The following is a 25,875-nucleotide window of genomic DNA, read 5'->3' on the forward strand; positions in this document are numbered from 1 at the left end:
CAACAGTTACTCCAGCACCCTTCCACATTTCTAGGCCTGGAGTGAAGCAGGGTGGTCCCAAGCTGACAAAGAGAAAAAGAACAAAGAGCACATGGCACCTTTATGGAGCTGGAGGGACAAGCCCACATCATTTCCAGGCAACCAATGGCTCGGTGCCAAGAGGATTAATCCAATTACAACAGCCAATGGCCCAAGGCCAAGTACAGGCAGGCTGGAGAGTGCATTCCAGGTAATTTACATGTTACCAATAGCAAGGTGTGCATTAATCAGTGGGGTTCAAGAGAGAAACACCACAATCTTGTGTTGACCAAGAATTGTTTAAGGTTCTCAGCAGGTCAATATTTTGAGTGGGGTCCCCTTCATCAGGTGGAGTGGGGGTGGGGGGGGGGGGGAAATATTGCATATACAAAGGGAAAGAAGCTGAGAGAGGGGCCCAGAGATGGTAATGTTTCAGACAGGTGTGAGAGGTGGAGAGACAGGTAGGGGGATAAACTATATGGTGGGGTAAAGAAATGTTAGAGAAAAATAAGTACAGGAGTAGGTAAAGAAGACTTGAGAACATGGCATCAGATTTATTATCAACAGCCAATGGCCCAAGGCCAAGTACAGGCAGACTGGAGAGTGCATTCCAGGTAATTTACATGTAACAATAGCAAGGTGTGCATTAATCAGTGAGGTGGAACTAAGTGTTGATTGGCAGCTGGTGTGTCCTCGAACTCGGTAGGGAACAGTGCTGTCACATGATAGTCACAACCCAATATAGGGAGGGAAGAGGATGAGTGGAGAGAGAAGAACTGTAGGTAAGTGTCCATAGGTGGATGAAGGTAGAAGAGAAAAAACTGAGAAGTGATTGGAGGAGAGGGCTAAGAAGGCTAACTCTCTAATAGGAGAAGGAAGGGGAGAGCTGGAGGAACAGAGGGATAGGGTTTGGCAGTACATGAGACCATGGACACATATCAGTGTGGCATTAATGTGTGTGTCAAAATGGATGGCTATTGGGAGATTGTTGCAGTGGTCAGAGTGAAGATCCTCAGTGAAACACCATGCCAGTCTCCCATACAAATGTGCCCTTCCAAACTAAGGGTTCCTGCTAAATTGAAGGAGCTACACTTAATGTTCTATCTAGGTACTCTCCAACCAGATGGTATTAATACCAACTTCTCCAATATCTGTTAACACCTTCCCCCCATCCCTTGTTCTCTCTTTACCCATCTCTCCTTTCTTCCAGCTCTCCAACTCTTTCCCTTCCCTCTCTTATCAGAAAGCTATCCACTTACCCCAACACTACTCAGATTTGTTTTATCTTCTACTCTCCCACTTGAAAACCTCTTGCCTGTTGGCTTGTACTCCTGCCCCTTCTTCCCTCCTCTCCTCTTCTGACTTCCTTCACTTTTCTTTTCAGACATCCACCTGCTTTTTTTTTCTGATACCTTGACAAAGGGCTCAGACCCAAAACATTGGTTATCCTTTACTTTTGATGGAACCTGCCTGACCTGCTGGGTTGATCCAGCATGTTGTGTATTGCACTTGGTCCCAGTGCCTGCAGACTTCCTTCCGTTTCTTCACCGTTAAAAGCTGTTGAAGTGCCTGTCACAATACACATGGTCTTGCTGCCCCCTGACACTTCTGCTCAGGATGGTTTTGTTTGGTTCTCTTGGAAATACTGTTGAATGGGGTTCAAGAGAGAAACATCACAATCTTGTGTTGACCAAGAATTGTTGAAGGTACTCAGCAGGTCAATATTTTGAGTGGTGTCCCCTTCATCAGGTGGAGTGGGGGGGTGGAATATTGCATATACAAAGGGAAAGAAGCTGAGAGAGGGGCCCAGAGATGGTAATGTTTCAGACAGGTGTGAGAGGTGGAGAGACAGGTAGGGGGATAAACTATATGGTGGGGTAAAGAAATGTTAGAGAAAAATAAGTACAGGAGTAGGTAAAGAAGACTTGAGAACATGGCATCAGATTTATTATCAAAGTACATACATGACATCACATATCACCCTGAGATTCCTTTCCTGTAGGTGAAGCAGAATTAGCACTTATTGGCAGTGCAAAAAAAAAATCTACATATCGTGTACATGTACGAAGTGGGTGAGGGTGACCTAAAATTAGAAGAATCAATGTTCATGCTGTTTGATTTAAGTTGTCCGGGAGGAAGATGAAGTTTGTTTCCCTGACAATGGATGAGGCTGAGGACAGATGTGTCACTGTAGGACTGGTTGAGGAGTGAAAATGGCTGGTACAGGAAGCTCAAGGTTAGACACAGATTGTAGATCAGTGGTTCTCAACTTTTTTCTTTCCACTCGCATCTCACTTTAAGTATTCCCTATGTCATTGGTGCTCTATGATGAGTAAGGGATTGCTTAAGATGGGATGTAGTTGGAAAAAAGTTTGAAAACCACTGTTTTCAAAGGAAAAGGGCCAATGACAATTTTTCTCAAGCCAAATATTTCAGTAACAATTGGGTCTAGAGCAGTGATTCTCAACCTTCCCTTCCCACTCGCATCCCACCTTAAGCAACCCCTGACTAATCACAGAGCACCAATGGCATAGGGAATACCTAAATTGGCATGTGAGTGGAAAGAAAAAGGTTGAGAACCACTGGTGTAGGTGTTCACCCAGCTTGTGTTTGGTCTCATTGATGTAGAGGATTCCACACTGGGTACCCTGAATGCAGGACAACAGGTTGGACAATGAGCAGGTAAAGCTCTGCCTCACCTGGAAGGTCTGTTTGTGGCCCTGGATGGAGGTGAGGGGGGGAAATGTAGGGACAGGTTTTGCACTTAACTGTGGTACAAAAGAGTGCCAAAGGGGTGGAAAGGTGAGGGAAAGATGTGGCAGGTGGTGCGATCTCGCTGAAGAGAATTCACCTCCCAATTAGCACATCTCCCTTTCCTAATGGTCTCTCCACTTCTCACACCTTCTGTCCGATACTCATCACCTCCGAACCCCTCCCCAGTTTCTTTATATACGTGATATCACCCCTTCCCTCGAGTAAAGTATCCCGACTCTGACTGAGAGTGTACAATGGCACAGTTAAGGTCTATAAACCTAAATATCATCTCTGCCAGTGATCAACAATTGGATATTAAAAAGGAAAATGTGAAATATCCTGATTAGGTTTAAGAAAAAAGTGTCTGTAAAGGGCTGCTGTACTGTATTGATCACTCCTGAGACATCTGCATGTATTTTGGCGTCCTAGCATTTAGTAGCATCCACATCTATGAAAACTTACTTTGGATGATATCTGTATGAACACTTTATTCATCTTTTCTTGGTGTTCAGATTTGTTTTGCCCCCCCACCCCCCCCCCCCACCTAGTTTCCCTTATGAAGCTGGTGTGCCATTGCTCCCTTCAAATCTTTCCCACTGCTGTTGGAGAGGATTCCAACATTGATATCCAGTGCCATGAAGCACTGGCCGTGTATTTCTAAAATCACCTGGGACCGAGGGGAACTTTCAGGTGGTGGTGCTCCCATGTATCCACTGCCTTTGCTCATTTTGACGATGGGTTTGGAGAGGTGGTGTTGGAGAAGCCATGAGACACAGGAGTAGAATTACACCACTCGGCCCCCATTGATTATGGCTGATTTATTATCCCCTTCAACTCCATTTTCCTGCCTTCTCCCTGTAATCCTTGATTTCATTCCCAATCAAGAATCCATCTACCGCCGTCTTAAATATACCCAATGAATTGGCCTCCACAGCTGTTCATGGCAGAAAATTCCATAGATTTACTATCCTCTGGGTAAAGAACAGAGCCATAGTGACCCACAATGGCTTTCTGCGGGCTGCAGAACCCCCGATAACTACTTTAAAATACTCACCTTCTCAGCTGCTTTCTTTACAATCAACTACATGTCAACCAGATGCTGAACACTGTTAATGATTTACAAATTTCCCGGGTAATGGCTGAGTCACGGCTGGAAGGCAGAGGCCTTAAAGGAACAGACCACCACCAAGGCCGAGGTTGGAAATGTGGAGAGAGGGCCGGGCTCCAAACAAGACTGAAATGCAGGGGTCTCAGACCTCCCCTACCATCCATATTACTCAGTACTGGAGAATAAAAAAATTGATGAGCTGAGGGCAAGGTTGCATTATCAGTAACAGGTAAGACCAATCTCAGCGGTTTGCTGCATGGAGACTTGGCCGACAGAGAATACACCGGACACCACTCTCCAACCAGACGGAGACAGTTTCTCCATTCATAGACTTGATTGGAACTTGGATCTGGAAAAGGGAGAGAGGGTGGTGTGTGCTTTTTCGTTAATACTGGGTAGTGCATGAACATTGGGATCATGTCAACCTCCTGTTCTACTGACAGAGAAAATCTCAATGAAATGCAGACATTTCTATCTACCATGAGTTCTCATCAGAATCGGGATTTATTGTCATGAAAAAGTCATGAAATTTGGTGTTTGCGGCAGATCATAGTGTAAATATTCATATTATAACCATCTTACAACATTACTGTAAATAAAAAAAATTGTGCACGAAAGGTAAGGCAGTGTCTTTGGTTCATTGATCATTCAGGAATCTGATGGCAGCGGGGAAGAAGTGGTCCTTGTGCTGCTGAGTGCTCGTCTTTAGGCTCCTGTAACTTTTCCCTGATGGTAGCAGAGGGAAGGAGGCATGGCCTGGGAGGTGGGGGTCCTTGAGGAGAGAGGCTGCTTTTTTAAGTGACCACCTCATGTAGACGTCCTCAATGGGGTGAAATCTGGTGCCTGTGATGTCACAGGCCGAGTTAATAACCCTCTGGAGGTTATTTTTGTCCTGCGTGTTGATGCCTCTATACCAGGCAGTGATGCAACCAGGCAGAATGCTTTCCACTGTACACCTGTAGAAGTTTACAAGAATTTTTAGTGACATGCTGAATCTCCCCAGACACCACATAAGGCGAGCCTTCTTTGTGATCACATCAACATGGAGGCTTCAGGTCAGAACTGCAGAGATGTTGACACCCAGGAACTTGAAGTTCTTGACCCCCTCCACTACTGAGCCCTCGATGAGGACTAGGTCATGTTCCCCTAACTATCTCCTGAAGTCCACAATCATCTCCTTGGTTTTGCTGGTGTTGAGTGCAAGGTTGTTGTCATTACACCATTCAACAAGCTGATCTATCTCCCTCCTGTACGCTTCATCACTGGAGTTTATATCCCTCCCGATGCCAATTACAAACACTTTCAGAGCTGCATGATGTGATCAGTAAACAAGAGACAGCCCTGCCCGACACACTACAAATCTTAGTCAGTAACTTTAACTAGGTTTGTATCAATAAAACCTCTGCCCACCTACCACCAGCATATTACTTGCCATACCATAGGTCCAAGCACCCTCAATCACTGCTACATCAAGATAAGGAAGACCCACTGTTCTTTCCCGAGACCACACCCGGCTGTGCTCCTCCTGCCTTCATACAGACATAGCCTAAAAAGAGAAGTTCAGGAGATCAGGACAGCTAGAAAGTGGTCGTAGGAGGCTGAAAAACCGTGACAGGACTCCCTCAAGTCAGAGGATTGGGTTGTGTTCAAGCACACAACTGAGGATCTGAACGATTACACCAGGGCAGTCACAAACTTCATCAAAACAGCTGTGGATCCCCACCAAATCGTTCAAGGTTTCCCCAACCAGAAGCCCTGGATGAACAATGAAATCCAGAGCCTGCTGAGAGGCACATCACAGGTATTTAAGTCTATGACCTTCGAAAAACTACCTCCCGGGTGAAGTGGAGATTCTGAATGAAAATGGAAACAACAAGGGACACCTGACAGCTGTGGCAGAGCCTAAATGCCATAACCTGCTACAAAACCGGTGCAGTAGCAGACGGCAAAGCTCCATTCCCAGAGGAACTCTATGCCTTCTATGTCCGATTTGATGACAGTAAAAGCGAAAAACCACCCCTCCCCACCTCAGCATCCCCTGAAGATCCCATCCTGTGAGTATCTGAAGATGATGTGCGGGCTACCTTCAGGAGAGTCAATCCGAGGAAGCCATCCAGTCTGGATGGAGTAACTGGCCGACTATTAAAATCTGTGCTGACCAACTTACTGATGTATGCGTGGATATCTTAAATATCTCTCTCCAGCAGGGTGTGGTGCCCACCAGTTTCAAGCAGGCGCCAATTACACAAGTGCCAAGAAAAGTGTAGTAACTTATATCAACAGTGATGAAGTACTTTGAAAGGCTGGAATTCAAGCATATCAGCTCCTGTCTGAGTAGTGACATGGATATGTTCCAGTTCACCTATCGTAGCGACAGGTCTATGGCAGATCCTATCTCACTGGCTCTACACAATGCCCTGGAACATCTGGACAGTAAAGATTCAGACATCAGAATGCTATTTATTGACTACAGTTCGGCATTCAACACCATGATCCCCTTAAAACTGATCAGCAAACTCGATGACCTGGGACTCAACACCCCACTGTGTAATTGGATCCAGATTTCCTCACCTCCAGACCACAATCAGTGAGGATTGGTAGGAACATCTTCTCCACAATCTCCATCAGCACCAGACCACCACAGGGCTACAATTCTTAGCCCCCTGTTCTACCCTTAGAACTGTGTGGCTTGGTATGACAATAACACCATCTAAAAATTTGCTGACGATACCACAGTAATGGGTTGCATAAAGGAAAGGGATGAGTCAACATACAGGAGGGAGATTGAACACTTGACTGAATGCTGCACCAACAACAACCTCCCACTCAATGTCACCAAAACTAAAGAGCTGATAGTTGACTTCAGGAAGGGAAAGCCAGCGGTGTACAATCAGTGATCATTGGGGGAATCAGAGGTGGAGACGGTGAGGAAATTTAAGTTCTTGGGTGTCACCATCTCGGAGGATTTTTCCAGGACCTAATTCACTAATGGCATCATGAAGAAAGCACGTCAGCACTTCTACTTCCTCAGGAGTGTGCGGAGGTTTAGTATGTTGAAGTTGTGGGGATGTTATGTGGAACTTGTTTAAGACATTAGTGGGGCCAAATTTGGAATAATGTGTGCAGTTCTGGGTGTCTAACTACAGGAAGAATATCAATAAGATTGAAAGAGTGCAGAGAAGATTTACTAGGATGTTGCCTTGTCTTCAGGAGTTGAATCACAGGGAAAGATTAAACAGGCTATGATTTTATTCCTTGGAGCAAAGAAGAATGAGGGAAGATTTGATCGAGGTTTACAAGATTATGAGAGGTATAGACAGAGTGGACGTGAAAAGGCTTTTCCCACAGATTGGGCGAGATAAATACGAGAGGTCATAATTTTAAGCTGAAAGGGGAGAGATTTAGGGGGACATTAGGGGAAAGTTCTTCACTCAGAGGATGGTGGGAGTGTGGAATGAGCTGCCATCTGTTGGTGGTGAATACAGGCTTGATCGTGTGTTATACATATAAATTGGATAGGTACATGGTTGGGAGAGGCCTGGAGGGTTATGGAATGGGAGCAGGTTAGTGGGATGAGGGAGATGATGGTCAGCACAGACTAGAGGGGCTAAATGGCCTGTTTTATGTGCTGTAGTGTTCTTTAAGAAACTCTGGCAAATTTCTACAGAGGTGTGGTGGAAAGTGTGCTGACCATCTTCATCACAGACTGGTATGGGGATACCAATACCCCTGAGTGTAAAGACCTCCAAAAGATAGTGGGTACAGCCTAGGACATCACAGGCAAAATCCTCCCTGGTACCCAGAACATCTACAGGGAATGCTGCCGTCGGAGAACAGCAGCAATCATCAAGGATCCACACCATCCAGTACTTGCTCTGTTCTCGCTGCTGCCATCAGGAAAGAGGTATAGGTGCCACAAGGCTCACACCACCAGGTCCAGGTTCAGGAACAGCTGCTACCCCTCTACATCAGACACCTCAATGGCAAGCTCAATCAGAGACTCATTTAAGGACTCTTACTTGTGCACTTCATCAATTTCTTAATTCTAATAGTCAGTTTGTTTACATTTGTTATCTGTTTGCAGTTCTTTATACGTTTACATGTGTACAATTTGTTTTACACTACCAATAAGTGGTGATTCTGCCTCACCGGCAGAAAAAAAATGAGAATCTCAGGGTTGTACGTGATGTCATGTATGTACTATGACACAATTAAGTCTAAAACTCTTCCTCATCTCTGTCCAAACCAGTAGTTTTCAAACTTATTCTTTCTTCCTACCCACATCCCACCTTAAGCAATCCCTTACTAATCACAGAGCACCTGCGACATAGGGATGTGAGTGGAAAGAAAAAGTTTGAAAGCCACTGGTCTAAAGGGACATTCTTCTATTCTGAGTCTGTCTTCTGGTTTCAGATGCCCCCACTCTAGGAAACATCCTCTCCACGCTCACAGCAAGTAAAGGCAGAGCATTTTTCAGACAGTATGCTGGTAGATTTCTCGAGCCTTCTCTCCTGGCAGAAACCTTGGACTACAGGCTTGATCTGTGTTCCATGTGAATCAATCAGTGATGGTTAATGCAATGATCAGTTTGCCTCTGTTGTGGAACATGTGACTGATCCCTATTTCTGAGTCTGTGCTGGAACTGTGAAATATACCCACATTGAAAGAGTAGACATGACTCCGACATGCCTTTGAGTATGAAAATTGGAGAGGAGCTGATCTATTTGGACTTGTTATTTGCATTTTCATTTGACTGATTTTTGCTTGTATGGTACCAAGTTTGGGTAACAGTCTTGTGGTGTCACTTGGTACAAGGGTGTCCATTTCCAAAAAGTAGTCTTGGAGTTGTTGGCTGTATGAGTTGCAAATTTAATTTTCAATCCCCGTAATGGATTTGAATTCTGGCCACCTGAACTGAAGAATAATGTGGAGCTCCCCGATGCGTGGCACACAGTGCTTAAAATCAGCTTTTGTAAGCCAGAAGTGGCACTTGAAGAGTCAGGTTTCACCTCTGACTAATAAAGTGAGATTCGAACTCCATACAAGTTAGAAGCAACAGTGCCCTGGTATGAGATTAGTTATCATTTAATGGGTTGGTGTGCATTTTAAGTTTGGAAATGGGTAAGGCTTTAATGACTATTCAAACTGCTATACAGTACTTGATTTCAGGATTAAATGAACTACGAGTGAAGGCCATCCATTGTTTAATTCACGACTGTACTTCAATGGTCCATGAGCATTTACCACACAACTTTGATAAAACCGAGGCTAATTATTTGTGTGAACTTTAATTTATTTTTTTTAAATGTAGTGGGCAGATTGAAGTGGGGGGGTAGGGGGGGAGAGAGAGGATTTATTTGGATGACTCATTTCCATCAGTTCTAGCAACTCTCTTATGTTTTTTCCTTTGGAAATAATTACTGTCATTAAAATTGAAAGAACAGATAGAATCAGAACTTATGTTTCTTGATTTGGTGCTACATGTTTTTCCACTTTTTAAAAAATCTGTTTGGAGTTTCCCAGAATTAACTGTTTAAAAATTAATTTTGTGGACTTCAAGGATGGAAATTCTGATCGAGTGAACCCAACGGGAATCAAAATTTACATCCCTGCATTAAACGTCTGTGCAGATAGATATAATCATATCTCTCTCTCTCTCTATCATATATATATCCTTGGCTTGGCTTCGTGGACAAAGATTTATGGAGGGGTATGTCCACGTCTGCTGCAGGCTCATTGGTGACTGACAAGTCCGATGCGGGACAGGCAGACACGGTTGCAGCGGCTGCAGGGGAAAATTGGTTGGTTGGGATTGGGTGTTGGGTTTTTCCTCCTTTGTCTTTTGTCAGTGAGGTGGGCTCTGCAGTTTTCTTCAAAGGAGGTTGCTGCCCGCCGAAATATGAGGCGCCAAGATGCACGGTTGGAGGCGATATCAGCCCACTGGTGGTGGTCAATGTGGCAGGCACCAAGAGATTTCTTTAAGCAGTCCTTGTACCTCTTCTTTGGTGCACCTCTGTCTCCATGGCCAGTGGAGAGCTCGCCATATAACACGATCTTGGGAAGGTGATGGTCCTCCATTCTGGTGATGTGACGCCCCCAGTGCAGTTGGGTCTTCAGCAGCATGGATTCGATACTTGCGGACTCTGCCAGCTCGAGTACTTCGATGTTGGTGATGAAGTCATTCCAATGAATGTTGAGGATGGAGCGGAGACAGTGCTGATGGAAGCATTCTAGGAGCCGTAGGTGATGCCAGTAGAGGACCCATGATTCAGAGCCGAACAGGAGTGTGGGTATGACAACGGCTCTGTACACGCAGATCATTGTGTGTTTCTTCAGGTGGTTATTTTTCCACACTCTTTTGTGTTGTCTTCCAAAGGCGCTATTTGCCTTGGTGAGTCTGTTGTCTATCTCTTTGTCGATCCTTGCATCAGATGAAATGGTGCAGCCGAGGTAGGTAAACTGGTTGACCGTTTTGAGTTCTGTGTGCCTGATGGAGATGTGGGGGGGTGGTGGTTTGGTAGTCATGGTGGGGAGCTGGCTGATGGAGGACCTCAGTTTTCTTCAGGCTGACTTCCAGGCCAAACATTTTGGCAATTTCTGCAAAACAGGACGTCATGCGCTGGAGAGCTGGCTCTGAATGGGCAACTAAAGCAGCATCGTCTGCAAAGAGTAGATCACGGACAAGTTGCTCTTGTGTCTTGGTGTGAGCTTGCAGGCGCCGCAGATTGAAGAGACTGCCATCCGTGCGGTACCGGATGTAAACAGCGTCTTCATTGTTGAGGTCTTTCATGGCTTGTTTCAGTATCATGTTGAAGAAGATAGTAAAGAGGGTTGGTGCGAGGACGCAGCCTTACTTCACGCCGTTGTCAATGGAGAAGGGTTCGGAGAGCTCACTGCTGTATCTGATCCAACCTTGTTGGTTTTTGTGCAGTTGCATAATCATGTTGAGGAACTTGGGGAGGCATCCGAGGCGCTCTAGTATTTGCCAAAGCCCTTTCCTGCTCACAGGGTCAAAGGCTTTGGTGAAGTCAACAAAGGTGATGTAAAGTCCTTTGTTTTGTTCTCTGCACTTTTCTTGGAGCTGTCTGAGGGCAAAGACCATGTCAGTAGTTCCTCTGTTTGTGCGAAAGCCACACTGTGATTCTGGGAGGACATTTTCAGCGACATTAGATATTAGTCTATTAAGGAGAATCCTAGCGAAGATTTTGCCTGCAATGGAGAGCAGTGTGATTCCTCTGTAGTTTGAGCAGTCTGATTTCTCGCCTTTGTTTTTGTACAGGGTGATGACGATGGCATCACGCAGGTCCTGAGGCAGTTTACCTTGGTCCCAGCAGAGCATGAAAAACTCATGCAGTTTGGTATGCAGAGCTTTGCCACCAGCCTTCCAGACCTCTGGGGGGATTCCATCCATACCTGCTGCTTTGTCACTTTTCAGTTGTTCAATTGCCTTATATGTCTCTTCCTGGGTAAGGACTCAAGGGTTGTTGAGGGAGCTGGAGCAGGGCGGATTCTTGGACTAAGCGGTTGGCACTGAAAAGGGATTGGAAGTGTTCTGACCATCGATTGAGGATGGAGATCTTGTCGCTGAGGAGAACTTCGTCATCTGAGCTGCGCAGAGGGCTTTGGACTTGGGGTGAGAGGCCGTCCACCGCCTTTAGTGTCTCATAAAAACTCCTGAAGTCGCCAATGTCGGCGCTAAGCTGGGTTCGTTTGGCGAGGCTCGTCCACCACTCATTTTGGATCTCCTGGATTTTGCGCTGAAGGTTGCTGCATGCGAGATGGAAGGCTCATTTTTTCTCTGGCCAGGAAGGCTTTGCAAGGTGAGACTGGTGGGCAGGTCGCTTCTTTGCCAGCAGCTCCTGCATTTCCTTGTTGTTTTCGTCAAACCAGTCCTTGTTTTTCCTGGAGGAGAAGCCCAGTACCTCTTCAGTGGATTGCAGTATGGCCGTTTTCAGCTGATCCCAGAGGGTTTCAGGAGGCAGTCCGTGAGGCAGTTTGCATCCTTGAGCTTTGCTTGGAGGTTTGCCTGGAAGTTTCCTCTCACTTCGTCTGACTGCAAGTTTCCAACATTGAACCTCTTTCTGGGGGCTCCACTCTTCTTGAACTTTGGCTTTAAGTGAAAGTTGAGCTTGCAGCAAACAAGCCGGTGGTCAGTGTGGCACTCCGCGCTGGGCATGACCCTGGTGTGGAGCACATCTCGTTTGTCTCTTCCTCGCACCAGAACGTAGTCCAGGAGGTGCCAGTGTTTGGATCGGGGATGTATCCAGGTCGTCTTCAGGCTGTCTCTCTGCTGGAAAAGGGTGTTAGTAATGACAAGCCGCTGTTCTGCACGTTCCAACAGGAGGCGCCCGTTGTCATTGCACTTGCAGACACCATGCTTGCCAAGAAGTCCTTCCCAGGTTTCTGAGTCTTTGCCGACGCGAGCGTTGAAGTCGCCAAGGATGACAACCTTGTCGGCTGTAGGGGTGCGTTGGATGAGGTTGCGCAGATCAGTGTAGAACTTGTCCTTTTCTGCTGGTTCCACCTGAAGGGTTTGAGCATAGACACTGATGAGGGTGATGCAACGCTTGTTTTGAAGGGGGAGTCGCATGGACATGATCTGGTCAGAGTGGCCTGTCGGGAGGTTTTCGAGTTTGGAGGCAATGGAGTTCTTGACCATGAAGCCAACACCAGATAGGCGTCGTTCAGCCTGAGGCTTGCCGGACCAGTAGAGTGTGTAGCCCATGCCGTGTTCTTGGAGGCTGCCTACATCTGCAAGGCAGACTTCACTGAGAGCGGCTATGTCGATGTCGAGTCTGAGGAGTTCATGTGCGATGAGGGCAGACCGACCTTCAGGTCGGTGACTGTCAGCCTTGTCTAGCATGGTTCTGATGTTCCAGCATGCTAGCTTGAGTTTGTGTGCATCTTTTGAGGGGGAGGATGTGGACCTGTCCTCGGGCCTGCGCAAAGGAGCTTTTAGGTGGAGTGCAGTATGCGCAGTACTGGCCCCACCCTTTACACCCATGGTTCGTGTGCCGTGGCCAAGCAAGCTGGAACGTGGCAGCGAGATCCTTGGGTCGTAGGTTTTATATCGGAGTGACCTTCTCCTATGCAGGTTGCTTAACCGGGCTGAAGAGGCCTGCCTCCCCTTTTAGGTCGAACCATTTAGGTTGCTGCTGCAGCCGGAGGCCCGAGGACCCGCTGCCGCCCGGGGGGGCCCGAGGTCCTGTTGCTGCTGCCGCCGGAGGCCCGAGGTCCTGTTGCTACCGCCCGGGGGGCCCGAGGTCCTGCTGCCACCCGGGGGGCCCGAGGTCCTGTTGCTGCCGCCGCCAGAGGCCCAAGGACCCGCTGCCGCCCGGGGAGACCCCGAGGTCCTGCCTGAGTCCACCTGAGGTAACGGCCGCATCGCGGGAAGAGACAGCCAGCCGAGACCGGGCCTGCCCGCACCGCTGCCTGAGCACCGAACACATGCCGTTGTCGCCAGGCAAACCCCGGCAGCCCTCACAGCCTGACCATTGGCAGCCGAGCCCTGGGCCGGGAGCGGTCAATGAGAACTGTTTAGTGTATTTCAGAGTTTAATACACACCTCAAAAACCAATAGTCTAAAAACTAACAACTGTGAACTCCATTGCAAAGTTCTCTCCAGTCTTAAAAAATTTCTACTTGAACTTTTCTTTCTGATCTTTCTGATCCTTTACTCGGCTGCGGTAGGAGTAAACGTACGCAGGCCGATTCCAGGGCGCACCACTCCTTAACTGTGGACAGCGGTCGTAGATCTCCAGAAATATATAAATAAATAAATAGATAAATAAATAAATGTGTGTGTGTGTGTGTGTGTGTGTGTGTGTGTGTGTGTGTGTGTGTGTGTGTGTGTGAGTATAAATAAAACTTTATATGCAGTATATCTTCATTCTTCATTGATAATAAAGTGGGATATATGTTCATTGTTGCATGTTGTTTGCCACAGACAACAAAGAAGGCATTGAGGGGGTTCTCCTGGGTGTCCTTGCTTCCTGTCTCATTTCCTAACATGCTGTTTAGTGGGGCACTGGATGCTGTAATTACCCCTGATGTAGGTAGATGGGGGGGGGGGGCGGTGGTGGGGAACACGTGAACCCACATTGGTGGATGTTGAAACAAATATAGGTATAAAGTCGTGGCAGAGAATTGGAGAGAGCCCAGAGGCGGTTCACATAAATCATTCCAGGGATGAAATGGTTAACATACGAGGCACGCTTAATGGCTCTGGCCCTGTTCAGAAAGGTGAGGGAGAATCTCATAGAAACATTCCACATTTTGAAAGGCCGGATAGAGTGGATGTGGAGAAGATATTTCTAGGACCAAAGGGCATAGCTTCAGAATAAAAGGATATTGTAGTAGCCCTGCGGCCGTCGCCGCAGGCCCACACCCAAGACGCCATTTGAACACGGCAATTGAGGCGTCAGCAACCTGTTCCCACAGGCTGCTGCAAAGCGGGCTCTGCCAGCCATTCGCTGGCGATGGATAGTGAAAGGAACAATTGGAACCCAGAGTGGCACAAATCACACCCGTCGATGACGCTGCAGCAAAATGGGCCAATCCAGCCAATCACTGACGGGGGATCGTGAGGACATCAATTGGAGCCTGAAGGAACACTGGCCGTCAGTGACATGGCAGCCAAGGTCAGCCTAACTATATAAAAAAGAGCAGCCAGTTCATTAAATTAGGGCAAACTGCACAGTTCATTAAATCAGGGCAAACTGTCTTATTTTCGAGTAATAACCTTGAGACATGTCACAATATCTCTTTAGAACAGAGATTTGGACATTTGTTTCAGCCAGAGAGTGGTAAATTTCTGGAATTCCTTGCAACAGATAACTGTGAAGACCAAGTAATTTGAGTGAATGTAGGTTCTCAAGTAGTCAGGATGTTAAACGCGAGGGGGTGAAGGCAGGAGAATGGAATGGAGAGGAAAAATTCATCAGCCATGATTCAAATGGTGGAGCAAACTTGATGGGCTGAATAGCCTAATTCTGCTCCTCTGTCCTATGGCTCAGTAGGCCAAATGGTCTCCTTGAATGTCAAATGAAAACAAGATGCGGAGTTGGCCTTCTAAGCGGCGTCCTTTGTGATTCACTTTCTTGCAATCTCAGCACTGGGCTGAAAATAAACATCTGTGTTGAGGAAGAGATGTGCAGGGGAACAGACAGTACTGGAGGGAATCCAGGGAGTGAGTAAGGCAAGAGACAGGGCTGCTGGCACAGAGATCCACCACTGAAACCAGCAAGTCTGCAGATTCCGGGGTCAAGTTCAATACACAGAAGTGCTGGAGAAACTCAACAGGTCATGCAGCATCCACAGGAAGTCAAGTTTCAGGCCTGGGTCCTTCAAGAGCTATAAGCAAAAACAGGCTGATGTGGGTGGGAGAGGGGGGGAAAGTGGTGGGGAAGGAAGAGCAACCCTTTCCCTGTGTCTCCTTTCCTCTAGCTCCCTATCCCTTTCCTGTCCTCCTATCAGAGTGTTGCCCTCTTCCCCCTTTCACTTCTGTTTTTTTCTCTTTTACCCTCCCACCTTTATCCATTAGCCTGTGTTCCTCCCCCTGCCCCTTCCTCCTTCCTTTCCTCCCCCCAACTTTTTATTCAGAGACCTAGCTGTTTTGCTTATGGCTGATGAAATATAGAAAATGGGTGCAGGAGTAGGCCATTTTGCCCTTCAAGCCTACGCTGCCATTCAATATGATCATGGTTGATCAGTTCCCGGTTCCTGCTTTCTCTCCATACCCCTCGATCCACAATGGCCAAATCTAACCTACTCTTAATTGTTGACAAAGAACTGGCCTCAACTACTTCCTGTGACAAAGAATTCCACAGATCCACCACCCTCTGAGAGAAGAATTTTTTCCTTATCTCAGTCCTAAAAAACGTCCCCCTTGTCCTTAAACTGTGGCCCCTGGTTCTGGTTTTTCTCAGCATTGGAAACAAGCTATCTGCGTCTAGTCTGTCTGAACCCTTAAGAATTTTATGTTTCTATAAGATCCCCCCCCCCCACCCCCCCTCAATCTTCTAAATTCCAGAGAATATAAGCCTAGTCTATCCAACCTTTCTTCATATGCAAGCCCTTCCATCCCTGGTATCAGCCTAGTGAACCTTCTCTTCATCCCCTCCAAGGCAAGGATATCCTTCCTCAGATAAGGAGACCAAAACCGCACGCAGTACTCCAGGTGTGGTCTCATCAAGGCCCTGTCCAGCTGCAGCAGATCTCTGTACTCCTGTCCTCAAATCCTCTTGCTATGTAGGGTAGAGGCCCAAAACATTGGTTATTTCCTATGGACGACCTCCTGAGTTTCTGCAGCGGGATGTGTCTTGTGATCCATCAACTGGGTTCAATTTTGACTCAGCCACTCTTTGCGTGGGTTGACTATGGGTGAGATAACTGAGATAAATGGAGTATTGGCCTTGAGTGAAAGCTTGTCATCATGTTTCTTCTATCCAACCACATTGAATGCCCCTTCTTTCTGCCAGTGATATGGTGGATCACTCTCAGCTGTGGGATTCATAACACCATTTTAAGAGACCGTTCAATAACTAAAGACACTGGGATCTCTTCAATATCATGTACACAAATACACAAAATGTGTTTACATTTGTTTACTATTGATCCAATGAGGTGCCATTGGTCCTATGCCAGGGTCAGTGCCAGAACAAGTCTTAGCTGGGCCTTTAGGGTAATCACGGGAGGCACAATCTGACCTTCGAAAACTTGCTTAACTTGGGGGGGTGGGGGGCGATGGTGGTGCTGTTGCTACCAGGAACATGCTTGTGAGCTCCCTTCTGGTGTCAGCATCTGGTCATGGAACATGCTTCCTGGTCTCCTTCAGGAGCTCTCAGCTGCCCGCAGGATCCCAGCGCTGTCTGAGGTATATGCTTCACGGAGCGCATCCGAAGGTTTCTATGAGCCCCATTAGGGTTGTGCAGTGGATTGCAATAAACAATCCAAGAAACAAGACTTTCTTCTTTCTCTATGCTGCAATTCAAATTCAGTTCATTATTATCCATCTGTACACATACCAGATGAAACAGTGTTTCTCAGACCACAGTGCGCACGCGCGCGCGCGCACACACACACACACACACACACACACACACACACACACACACACACACACACACACACACAATTTTTTTCCTAGTTTCATTTCTCTTTCCTTCGGGTTTGTTAAGGGGGGGAAGGGGGTTGGGATTTATATCATCATATTTAAAATTTGGTTATGATCTCATGTATGGAAAACTTTTAAATAATCATACAATTTTTTTTATTTGAAATTTTTAACTAATTTTTAGTTTCTGAACCTCATTTTCCTTATTATTAGTCATGGACTGTGTTAGTCAGTAGCCTCTGAAGGGAGGGGATTAATGTCACATCGGTCTCAGTACTAGTATTGTTATACAAGATTTGTTAATCCTTATTTTATTGTTAACTACCTATGGAACATTTATTTCATAAAACCAAATATTGAAAAAGATGAACCCAACATCTGTGTGATTCCAGGCTACATAATGTGGGAGGGAAGAACAAGGGAGGGATGAAGGATGTTAAACAGGAAAGCCTGCAGGCACTGTGATTTTAGTGCAATACTCAAGCCTGCTGGAGAACTCAGAAGGTTCCATGACATCTATGAGAATCAAAGGGTGACCAACGTTACAGGCCTGAGCCCTTCATCAAGGTGCGAAGGAAGATAGACAGATGGTGAGGTGGTGAGTGCCAGGCAAAGGAGAGAGAGAGGCAAGAGAGCCTCACCCATAGAAAAGTTAATCTCAGGGTTGTATATGATGCACCAACCCTTCCTTCCGTCAAAGTGCATGAGGCATTCTTTGTCAATGGTTCTCATTGCAGCAGTTGAAATGATCTCCACGGTAAATAACTTTCAGTTGCACCGATAATCTGGATACTATCAGGAAATCGGTCATACAATGAACCTGCCCAGTTGAGCAGGAAAGAGGCATATGATATGTAATTATAATTTTGAATTGAGAGACATAAAAACTATGTATTCTGACAATAAATCTGAAGAGGAGAAAAAGGGTCAGGTGCAAGAAGGTGAGTCATGCAGGATGGGGTTGGCGGGGTGTCAGTCCTGGAATCTGACAAGAAGAGAGGGTGATAGGTAATAGAGAAGGTGGAAATCAGGTGATAGTTTAGAGCTATTAGGGGAGGAGTAGTGAAGAGTCCCTGATTTTAACAAGAGCATTTTATTGGTGCCTTCAAACAATTAGAGTAGGAGTTTAAATATCATCAATTTAAAATGTCTTTCCTTTCAATAAAAACAGTGGAATTTTGAAATGCTTATTTGAAACCCAACACACCGAGTGAGAGATTGTAAACAGTAAATGTGACAAATTGTGCAATTAAATCCAGCAGTTGCAACTTGTTTGACAAAAATTAACATGTTGAGGGTTTTAACAGAGAATTGTAAATTGAAGGAAATAATTCACTGAATTCGGATTACCCAGAGGAAGGCACCTTGGTGAAGCAGATGGCATTCATAACCACTTTGCGTTTTCTGCATTTCATCATCAAATGTGATTGCTACATTACTGCTGTCAGATTTTCTACATTATAAGGGGTGACTGCAAATTCTGTCACTTTTTTTTCTTGCTAGGATGTGTATCATAAATAAGCCTAACAATTTTCATGAGTGACTGACTGAATTGAGGAGACCATTTCTACAACTGTGGTTTCAGGGGTGAATTTCTGAAGACAGATCTCACTGACAGACTAAAGGCCACTAACGTTTCAGGCCCGGAAAAGGGCTCGGGCCCAAAACGTCAACTGGCCTTTTAATTCCTGTGTGGCCTGCTAAGTATCTCCAGCACTTTTGCGCATTGCACGAGCTCCACATTCTTGCCTCTCCCAACGTAATATCAACAGTAATTTCTGCCAGATAAGTTAGCATTTTCTGCCAGTGTTCTGGCAGAAACCTTCAACTGTGTCATTCACTCACATCCCATTGTCTCCATAACATCTCATGTGCATTATATGGAACCCCAATCTGCAAATACAAAGGGACTGCATGCAATGCACAAATGTTCTGGAGCACCACCAATGTTTCAGCCATTTTTCAAAGTATGAAGTAAAAACACGCAAGCCCAAAATATTGGTGATGCTTTATTTCCTATAGAACTTGACCCCAGCATCTTGCTAAACTCCCAAAGACTGCATATTTGATTCATCCATTCTCTTTCCATTCAGGATTCCTGAAGGTCCCATTGACCAGATACCGGCTGTTGGAAGAATACGTGCATTAGAAGAACAGTTGTCAAAGGCCAAAGAGCAGATTGAAAGCTACAAGAAGCACACGGGTAGGTGATAACCTTGTTCCACTGATTGATCATTGTCTCAGGGGGATAATGAAGAGCACCTACCCTTCCTTCCCTCAAAGTTCATGAGGCATTCTTTGTCAATGGTTCTCATTGCAGCAGTTGAGGTTGCTGAATAATCTCCATGGTTAAATAACTTTCAGTTGCAGTGATAATCTGGATGCTATCAGGAGATCGGTCATACAATAAACCTTCCCAGGTGAGCAGGAAAGTGATGTACGGTATGTCATTCTGATTTTGAATTGAGAGACACAAAAGGTTCTGGCCCATGAGCCCAAATACACCCACGTGTCCTACTGACCCCATATATCTTTGGAAGATGGGCACCCGGCAAAAGCCCCATGGGAGAATGTGCACACTCCTTACAAACAGTGGCTGGAATGTAATGGCATAATATTGGAGAAATTGGAGCCAATGCATTTAGAGAGGGGCAGAGAAGGCAGGGGAACGCTGATTGAATGGTGGAATCCTGAGAAAATTGGGGAACGGGATCTCTTCCTCCTGTGGAAGGGCTGTTTGGGGTGGTGGTGAGGGAGGAGGTGAACCAGCTCTGCATAAGGTCAAGGTTCACATTCGCAACAGAGAGTATTCTCCTTTTGGGTCGTGAGTCACCTCCTTCTCCTTCTGTACTACTTCTATTCTCCCCCCCCCCCCCCACTTTTTTGTCCCCTTCCCAACCACCCCAACCCAGCCCTCCATCCATTCTTATCCCCATCTCTTCTTCGGTTCCATACTCCTCCACCACTCTCCCACTTTCCCTTTTCCCCATCCCCTCCTTTTGGTTCCATCTGGTCTCTTTATTCGATCGCTGTCATGAAGCACTGCCAACCTTTATCTCTAACCACCCACTCCACCCAGTGTGACCCACCTGCCCCTTTGTCTTTCATGGGCCTCTCTCCCCTTGTTGGGCATTTGTCAATCTACTGCCTCTGTTCGTCATGCTTCACCTCCACCTGGTTGGCCAATCCCATATGGGCCCCCCCGCCTCATCCTGTTCCTTTCGCACTGTTCCTGTGCTAACCTTCCTCACTCCTGATGAGTGGCTTTCGCTCAATGTCCATCATTTATCGATGCTGCTGGATCCTTTGAGTTCTTCCAGCAGATTGAGTTTGGCTTCTGATTCCAGTGCCAGCCTCCTGCATGTCTCTAAAAAGACCAGTTTACTGGCGAGGCACAGAAACAAAAGCAAAGAGAACTATGCAGCACAATAAAAGAACAATATCCTGTCCTGGTCGCTGCTGCAAGGTTGAGAGGAACATGGGCCAAACACAATAAAATGGGGCAAGCTCAGGGTGACAGCTTGGTCTTCATAGGGCTGAAGGGTCTATTTCTTTGCTGCTAACTCAATGACTCCAAGGACATGGCTGTGAGGTTACAGGGGAGATTCATAAGGATGGATGCAATGGACAATAAGTTTTCACATTGAGGGAGACTCCTAAGGATTTGTTTCCTTTGCAACAGAGCAGGTGAGAGGAGATTCAGTTGTGTGTGAGATGATGAAAAGCTCGAACCATTTAAAGATAGAAGATATATTTTCCTGAGCAACGATTCAACACTGGAGGTTAAATATGTTACGAACTAACAACCTTTCAATAATTTTTGGGACTAGAGGGACTTCGTTAGCACTAACGCAGGAACAGCAATGAAAAATTCACCAGGCAATGGTAAATTCAAAATAAAAGTTTTTCAATTAAACTATTAACAACATAACATTTCTTGTTTATCTCTAAACTTACTTGACTCTAAACTTAACCCCACAACGTGCAAATGTGTGTGTGTATGTAATTAAAGTCCCACTCTGAAAAGTCTATCTTTAAAAGTTCAGCATCATTTTAGTCTTACTTGGAGGTTTTAAATTCTCAGTTCAGAAATAATTACAAAGCGCTTTTAAACATATCTTCAGCCCTCTTTACTCACAATGTGGCTATTTTCTTCCACGATGAAGTCGCAAACCAGACAAGGGTTAAATGAAGTGGCCATACACAAAAATAGACAGTAGAAACCTATCCTCTTTTCCAAGAGACAACAAAGTGACTTCCTATTTCAAAAGCCACTGATTCTGTCTTCCCCTTTCCCCAGGAATAACTCAAAACAACAGCACCAATTCTGGTCACTGTAACTCAACACTGTCTTTCATAAGGTTTCAACCCTTAAATCACAGGGCTTTTTGGCATCTGTCCTCACCAAACTGAATTGGTCCCTTTGTCTCTTATTTCAATAATATATTTCTCCGATTTCTCATGTCGCATGGTATGTGACGTCATTTCTATCTTTGAAGTTCATAAGGTCTTTTGATGCCCTTGTGCTAAAAGCATTCAAGTCCACTTGAGTTTGCAAGAACTAAAATGGCCATGTGTTTATACAGATGCTTCTGAACTAACACCTATTGTTTCCAATATCTCAAGAACCCTCATAAAACCTTTTCATCTTCTTGGCTCTAACTTCACTCAGCATCCACTTTCACTCAAACTGCCTTCTGTCTTCAAAGTCAAAGAACCATGTGTGTTTAAAATGCTAATGTGCTTTGTTCCCCTGTAACCACCCAAACTAAATTACTAAGAATATTTTAGTTCTACAATTTACTTTCCTAAACCATTTATAAATGAGAAATATAGTTTAATATTAAATTAAAATTAAGATCAGTCCATTACATATGTAATTGATGGAAGGATTTAAGTTGGGTGTTGAGGGAGCCTTTCTCAACTGAAGAATAATTTAAAATGTATTCAGTTGGGCCCTCACCTCCAAGCTTTTGGTTGAAGAGCTTTTTTGAGGAGGATTGACATGAGAGCTGGCCAGGTTCCACTCAGCTTCTGTGATGAATTGAACAATGCAGCAATTTGTGGGGGTTGATGGCAATGTGGGTGCCCGTGGAACATGGAGTTGCCTGTATTATACCCCAGGCACTAAAAAACGTGAACAGAGAGGCTCCCTTACTCAAGCTACCGAGGACTGATGCGGTCTTTCAACCACAGAGTTGGTTTGGAGACGAAGTATTGGTGGCACAAATTTTTTAAAATATAATTGCAACTGAATGTTTTATGTATAATAAATTTAGTTCACCTTGTAATTTAGGTAATTCTATGTAATATTTTGAGTCTAAAGTCTAAATTGTGTTTAGTCTAAAGTGTCTTGTGTCCTTCTCTAATGACGCACCAGTCTCCAAGAGTGTGATTTCATTTTTTTAAACCGCTGCTCATTATAACGGCTACAGCTTTAAGAAATGATGATAAGCTTCAAATTTGTATTGATTTTTTTCCCCTTGACATCCGATAAAAGTCCTGGCTTCGCTGTTGCATTGGTTGTCCAGGGAGCTGCAATGCCCGCCCAGATAGTTTGGGCTTGAGTCGGCCACACCAGTGGGTTCAGGCAGCCTGCTACCGTCCATGTGCTTCTCCAACCCATTACTATTCTGCAAGATGACTCTCTTGTCCAGTGTCTCGTCTTCTGTGCTTGTTGAATTTTGAGTATTCTTTGATGAATTGGCGTACAGCTCTTTGGAGCAACATCCAGTCATGTTTAAAATGTCCTGTGTAAATAAATATTCTATTCAACTCACTGACCAAGAGAGGAATTTGTGACAGAACGCAAGCCAAAGAACTTTTTCACTGAACCATCCTGGGCTTGGCTCATCCTGCTGCCTGATATTGTACCAGTGGCTCAACCTTTTGCTTCTCTTGTGGTAAAACTCCATCGCCTTTGGGCATATTAGGCAATGATACTGATGCATTTTGCATGCAGGTGATGTGTTATAATTACAAACATACCATATTTGATGGCATATAAAGCCCATGGGCAAATAAGCCCCAGCCCCCCCTGCCATTTTTAAGTGTATTTACGGGTAAGCATTTAATATTATTGAAATATGTAGCTACAGTATAGCAGGAAAAAATCCAGACAAAACATGCAACTAAGGCAACAGGAAAAATCTCTTCAATAATAATACTGCTGTAATTTACAAGAGAAAACAAAAGCAGCTTAGTTATAGCAGAAAACTTATAAAAACAAATTTCTAGTCCCCTCACTGGTCCTATTCTCTCCCGGCGACCTCCTGACAGTCTCCATGCTGGTCCCACTGCCCTGCTCTCTCCGGGTGGCCTGCTGTCAATCTCCACACTGGACCCACTGTCCTGCTCTCTCCGGGCGGCCTGCTGTCAATCTCCACACTGGACCCACTGCCCTGCTCTCTCTGGGTGGCCTGCTATCAGTCTCCATGCTGAACCCATGCCCTGCTCTCTGCGGGCAGCCTGCTATCAATCTCCATACTGGACCCACTGTCCTGCTCTCTCCGGGTGGCCTGCTGTCAATCTCCACACTGGACCCACTGCCCTGCTCTCTCTGGGCGGCCTGCTATCAGTCTCCATGCTGAACCCATGCCCTGCTCTCTGCGGGCAGCCTGCTGTCAATCTCCATACTGGACCCACTGTCCTGCTCTCTCTGGGCGGCCTGCTATCAATCTCCATGCTGGACCCACTGCCCTGCTCTCTCTGGGTAGACTGCTATCAATCTCCATACTGGACCCACTGCTCTGCTCTCTATGGGCAGCCTGCTGTCAGTCTCCATGGTGGATCCCTTCCCTGCTCTCTACTGGCGGCCCGCTGCCCTGCCCTCTCCTGACAGCCCGCTGTCAGTCCCTGCATTGGTCCCACTGCTCCGGGGGAGCAGCGGGGCAGTCAGATCAACACGGGGACTGTTGTCAGGCTATGGGGGGGTTGGGGGGGGGAAGTGGAGCAGTGGGATCAGTGTGGGAACAGACAGTGGGCCACTGGGAGAGCACAGGGTGGCAGGACTGACAGCGGGATGCTGGAAGCCCACCTCCAGCCCCCACACTGATCCCATAGCCCCACTACCCCCCCTCCCTACAACCTACCACCAGCCCCCAATGATATATGACAGTGATACCAGTGAGCCACGCAGAGATGATGACCACTGTTGGAGTTGCTTACCATTATCACCCTTGTTTCAACTTCACATACAAGACCTGGGGGATAGTTTTGAGCCAATTTTGAGCCATAGAGAGAAAGAGGGTCTAAACATGCCTTCAAATACAATCATTGTTACAATGCTGTTTGGTTTTAATTGCTTTGAACGGATGCCTGGAAGAATGATCACTTAATGCTAATATCTAACCCTCTGTGACATCCATGTCACTGATTACAGCTTAAGCTTTCAGTCAGGGAGGAAAGGAAATAGCGCATAATTTTATTGGGCTGCCATTCAAAGGCATGTCTTCACATCGAGACACACTCCCCACCACTCTCAGTATTGGTTTCCTTCCTCCCAGTCCATATATCAAGGTACTGCATGTTCCACCACCTGGAGAAGAGGATTATTCCCACACCTACTCCAAATGCCACACATCTTTGAACTGAAGGCTGGGGCGGTGGGAATCTTGCCTGACATCCATGTTGCCTGCCCAATTATCTCAGCACACATTTCTCAGTGGGACAATATTTGTAACCGGGTGAACTGAGTTTTCAAATTAAGAGCCGAGTCTTAATCAATTTCAAGGCAAGCCACCATTCGAAACGTGGCTGATGCATTTTCCTCTCAACCCTATCACAAGCAAAACAATGCATTGGGGGGGTCTTCTCTGCAAATTAAAATCCTCCTGATTTTTCACACAAGCAGCATCTCACTGTGACTCGGGGAGTTCGAGTCTTCCCCTGCTCCACTTAAGAATGGGGAAAAGTCACCAGGTTTGACACCCGATAATTTGAGCCATATTGCTTTATTTTGAGCAAGTGGCTGTCTTAGGGGAAACAAAACACATTTTAAAATTGGGCACAGGAGATTTCATCTCATCGGCGTTCCACAGATGGTCAGGAGGTAGACGTGGTCTGCTGATATTGGAACACTGGAGCAGCACGCAAAGTGCTGGAAGAACTCAGTGGGCCAGGCAACATCTGTGGAAGTAATAGACAGTCAAGGTTTCGGCCTGAAACTTCCACGAATGCTACCTGGCTCACTGAGTTCTTCCAGCACTTTGTGTGTTGCTCCACAGACGTACCCAATGGCATTTGGAGGAGTAATGACTCCCATCCTCAATATCCAACACCCACCCTGCCTTTAAATTTTGGCAATCACATCCTGCTCTTGGTTTGCTTCATTGTCTTCCAGATGCATGTTCAATGGAGTAGCTGCTTCTCCAGTCCTGATGAAGGGTTCTGAACCAAAATGTTAACTGTTCTTGTGTCCCACTGATGCTGAGACCCTCCAGCATCTGGATCAGTGACTTATTTTTAAAATTACCATCTTCGTTAACCTCAGGGTAGAGATTTTGTTAAACAAGGAAGTCCGCAGATGATGGGGGGTGGGGGGGTGGGGGGGAGGGGTCAAGAGGCGCACACAAACCTGCTGGAGAAACTAGCACATCATGGAGAGTCTGTGGGAAGTGACGAGTAACCAGCTCTTTGGGCCTGGGCCAAAGAAACAGAAAGGCAGACACCTGTATAAAAAGGAGGGAAGGAGGGGGAGAGGAAAGGAGGGAGGAAGGAGAAGGAGAGGAGCACAGGCTAACAGGTAAGAGGGTGTAGGTGGGAGGGTAGAAGAGAAAGAGGCTGAGAGTGAAAGAGGATGGAAGAGTTGATGGAGGGGAGCTGGAGGGAAAGAGAGAGACCAGACCGCGAGAGGGGGTTAACGGAAATTGGAGAAGACAAT

The 25,875-nt window shown here is 46.1% G+C and overlaps 1 protein-coding gene across 21 annotated transcripts in view; it reads left to right on the forward strand.

Moving 5' to 3' along the window:
• Positions 1-25,875, forward strand: part of LOC138753859 (alpha-(1,6)-fucosyltransferase) — an 852,902-nt gene that overhangs the window by 678,620 nt on the left and 148,407 nt on the right. For 20 of the 21 annotated variants that reach the window (XR_011351465.1, XR_011351466.1, XR_011351467.1 and 17 more), the window contains one exon: positions 19,088-19,197. Coding sequence is in view for 18 of the 21 variants with exons in the window: in XM_069917380.1 (XP_069773481.1) it covers positions 19,088-19,197 (110 nt within the window). In the remaining 3 variants the exon portion in view is untranslated. Of the gene's footprint in view, positions 1-59; positions 230-19,087; positions 19,198-25,875 lie in introns of those variants that run through there. The other variant, XM_069917379.1, reaches the window with a different exon arrangement.

This window comes from Narcine bancroftii, chromosome 2 (genome assembly GCF_036971445.1).
Source record: "Narcine bancroftii isolate sNarBan1 chromosome 2, sNarBan1.hap1, whole genome shotgun sequence".
In the NCBI taxonomy this organism is placed as follows: Eukaryota; Metazoa; Chordata; class Chondrichthyes; order Torpediniformes; family Narcinidae; genus Narcine; species Narcine bancroftii.